The 3,471-nt window shown below is 36.2% G+C and overlaps 1 protein-coding gene across 1 annotated transcript in view; it reads left to right on the top strand.

Moving 5' to 3' along the window:
* Positions 1-3,181, top strand: part of LOC107662317 (leucine-rich repeat serine/threonine-protein kinase 1-like) — a 109,504-nt gene extending 106,323 nt beyond the window's left edge. Inside the window, exon 35 of the mRNA XM_016452303.1 lies at positions 2,376-3,181. Within this exon, the coding sequence (XP_016307789.1) occupies positions 2,376-2,553 (178 nt within the window). The 3' untranslated portion in view covers positions 2,554-3,181. The remainder of the gene's footprint in view (positions 1-2,375) is intronic.
* Positions 3,182-3,471: the final 290 nt, after the last annotated feature.

Raw genomic sequence — 3,471 nt, 5'->3', positions numbered from 1 at the left:
GGCGATTTTCTCAATATTTAGATTTTTTTGCACCCTCAGATTCCAGATATTCAAATAGTTGTATCTCGGCCAAATATTGTCCTATCATAACAAACCATACATCAATGGAAAGATTATTTATTCAACCTTCAGATGATGTAGGATTAGTAATAAATTAATGATATAGAAATTGTTCGATTATTCGAATAAGCGAAAAGACCGGATAAATTGTACCGAACAATGACGTGACGCGATCAAATAGCAACCAGTGCAGAGTGAGAGGCGCATTCTTTATAATGCAGCACACATGTCAGCAGTGTGGAAGCATTTAAAACTGTCCAAGAAAGACGCAAAAATCATTACAAGCACTGACAGCTAGAGACTGTTTAGTGCTGCATCACATCTTCGATGAGAAGAGGAAGGGGTGATTGTTGCTGGTTACTGTATGATGATTGAAATCACGAAATGGCCTTAAACAATTAGTGAATAAACTGCAGAACGTTATGTTTTCTAATACACGCACGCATTGCATGTATTCTGACAGCGCTGCATGAGCTCGCAGCAGATCTGCTTGTTAACCAGGGTTCAAAGTCCAAAGCGCGAGGAAAATCTACGCTGATAGTCGTCAGTTGCTCAGTCACATTTTATGAATTTTTACAAGGCATGTGACAATGCCATACGTATTCGTAAAGAGACTCATTTATAAATCTGTTGTCAACAAAAAGAAGCACTGAGGTCTTCCTGTGTGTTTCCGCCAAAATAAACGTTGAGAAAAAGCAAGAGATCTTATCAACATTCATACATGTTATTATTGTAATTTTACTGTTGTTCTGTAAAATAAAATAAAAAGTAAGACAATAATAATGATAATCATTACAACAGCTCTGTTTTAAAACATTTATTATAACATTCACACATAGTGTTCAGACTGGGATCTGTAATGTTTTCTAATGTTTTAAAAGAAGTCTCTTCTCAGCAAGGCTGCTTTTAACTGTACAGTAAAAAATACATGCCTGATTCAAGAAGGGGGGGTCTGATGGCCAAAAATGATTATTTTACTAACTTATTAATTTTAAGTTAAATTGTGATTTGTTGGTATGATGTCTGCTAGAATGTTAAAAAATGTTCAGTGTTAAATATTTTTAAATTGTTGTTTTGTAATTTATTTTTTTCTTTGAAAAGCAAGACAAAACAGTAAAAAGCACATTTTGGCTTTTTAATATATGCAATGGTGAAAAAAAATTGGCGAAATACATGGGGGAAAAAACTCGAAAAACCGTGTTCGGTATTCGGCCTTCGGCCCAGTGTTTCATTTTGTTCGGTTTCGACTTCGGCCAAGAATTTTCATTTCGGTGCATGCCTAGTATAAATCTCAATTTTGAAAAACTGACACTTAAGACTGGTTTTGTGGTCCAGGGTCACATATATAATTTGTATGTATTATTTTTTAAATATGATTTATTTATTAATTTAAATCTTTTGTTATTGTATAGAACAGAAATTTCCAGCTACACATAATCATTTATTTATTTTTAGTTATTTATATATAGTTAAATATGATATTTATTTTTACAATACTTTTAAACTAGCTTATTAGCTTATTTATTTATATTTATATAAATATTATATTATTATTATTATATATTTATTTTATTTATATTTCAGTTTTTTTTGTTTTTTTGTTTTTTTTTTTACATTTTTCTTTATTTTAAATTCTATTGAACAAAAATTTGACCTGCAATACATGAAATTCCTTTCTTTTTTTTCTTTTTTAAATGTTTTATTTCAACCCTACAGGTGAAACATGACTTAAAACTATTGTGACAGACGTGAAGAGACAGGAGCATGTATTTGTGTGTCAGATATAGATTTATAATACAGATCTGCACCTGCGCATCTCCTCTGGAAGCCTCCTTTCTCCTTGTTCCTCACCTTCTCACGGTTCGATTAGAGAATTGATGCGTCCTTCATCATGGCGGCGTTTGATCACTTTTCCAGGCCACAAGCTGAAGGACGGACCAGCGAGAAAACAAGGAAGTCATCAATTACAGTATCAAGAAGCAGCCAGGATGCTAAAAATAAATCATTCAATTAGTATTAATAATCACAACTTTTTTGAAGAAAATGTGAATGGCTACCAGCTTTATTAGAATGTGTTTGTAGGTTTTCAGAAGGAGCTTTAGTTGAAGTTAAAGCGTTGCTATGAAGTGTTTATCATAAACTAGTCTCTGTCCCTGTCGGACTGCCGTCAGCTCTCAGCGCAAACACACATTCATCACACAGTCGAGGCTTTCAGGCCTGTAACTGCTTCTCTGTGATAGTTCTGCGAAGAGTCCGCCGCTCGGGTTATTTTCAGCGAAAGCTCTCGCTCACTCTTTCTCTCGTCCGTCTCTCAGGGCTCTGGCGGAGGCGGCGCTCATCGCAAAGGACACCGTTGTGTGCGGCTTCCGTAACGAAAACATGGCCTGGTGCCTGGCTGTCTGGAGGAGCTGGGGAGGCCGCGAGCTCGAGCTCTTCTACCAGGGATACGAGGAGCTCGGCCGCTTGGAGAGCAGTCTGAGGAAAAGGAGGTAGCTGTGTAAATGCGTGTGTGTGTGAGACGAAGAATCGACGTTCTGTGCGGCGCACACAGATACAGGTGTTGAACGTGGTTACAGGAGCAACTGGAGGGAATACACACACATATGGACTGTTGCTGTAGGCAATATAATCCTGCAGGACTCGGTCACATACACATTTCAGATATATATATATATATATATATACATACACATCCACATAAACACAAACCGATTGAATGCCACACGCGCTGGATGCATAAACATATTTATTCAGCCCTGGGCATTTAGAAGTTTGCTGATATATGAGTACATTAACTTTCATGGACCAAGAATGCATCAGAATTCAACGAAACTAAGGGGTTTTTGCATTCATTAGCTTGTGTGTGTGTGCGTGTGTGTTTAAATGCCAAGAAAGAGATTTATGAGGTGTGATGCTGGTTATCCGACTTGATCAACTTTGTCTCAAGTTAATCAGCAAACTAGATGTGCCTTTGGATGAAGGATGGGCTGTTTTAGAAGTGACACGCAATGAGACGAGAACCAATGAAAACGGCAGGCCTTGTGAAGCCCCACATAGTGAGATCATAATGGAGTGGAAAAGTTCCCGCCCACTTTTTCAGCAGCATTGGTTCCAGAAGTATTTTTCCCATTCATTTTTTCCCATAGGGATTTTAAAAAGTTTTTGAAGGACAAAAAAATAACTGAAAATCTTTTGTAAAAATTGTTTTGTTAATTCAATCAATGCCTGAGAATGCGATATAGTTTTGCGCAGTTAACAAATCGCAAAGACTGCGTTGTAATTATAAAACTAGGTAATTTTATATAAAATGCCACATAAATCTGCAGGCTTCCACCAAAATAAAAGCTCGATGGTTCTAAAACATTAAAGCTTTTTTTATTTTTTATTATTATTATTATTAATTACAATTAT

This window comes from Sinocyclocheilus anshuiensis, unplaced genomic scaffold (genome assembly GCF_001515605.1).
Source record: "Sinocyclocheilus anshuiensis isolate Anshui unplaced genomic scaffold, SAMN03320099.WGS_v1.1 scaffold579, whole genome shotgun sequence".
NCBI classification, from domain to species: domain Eukaryota; kingdom Metazoa; phylum Chordata; class Actinopteri; order Cypriniformes; family Cyprinidae; genus Sinocyclocheilus; species Sinocyclocheilus anshuiensis.
This window is presented reverse-complemented; position numbering and strand designations above follow the sequence as displayed.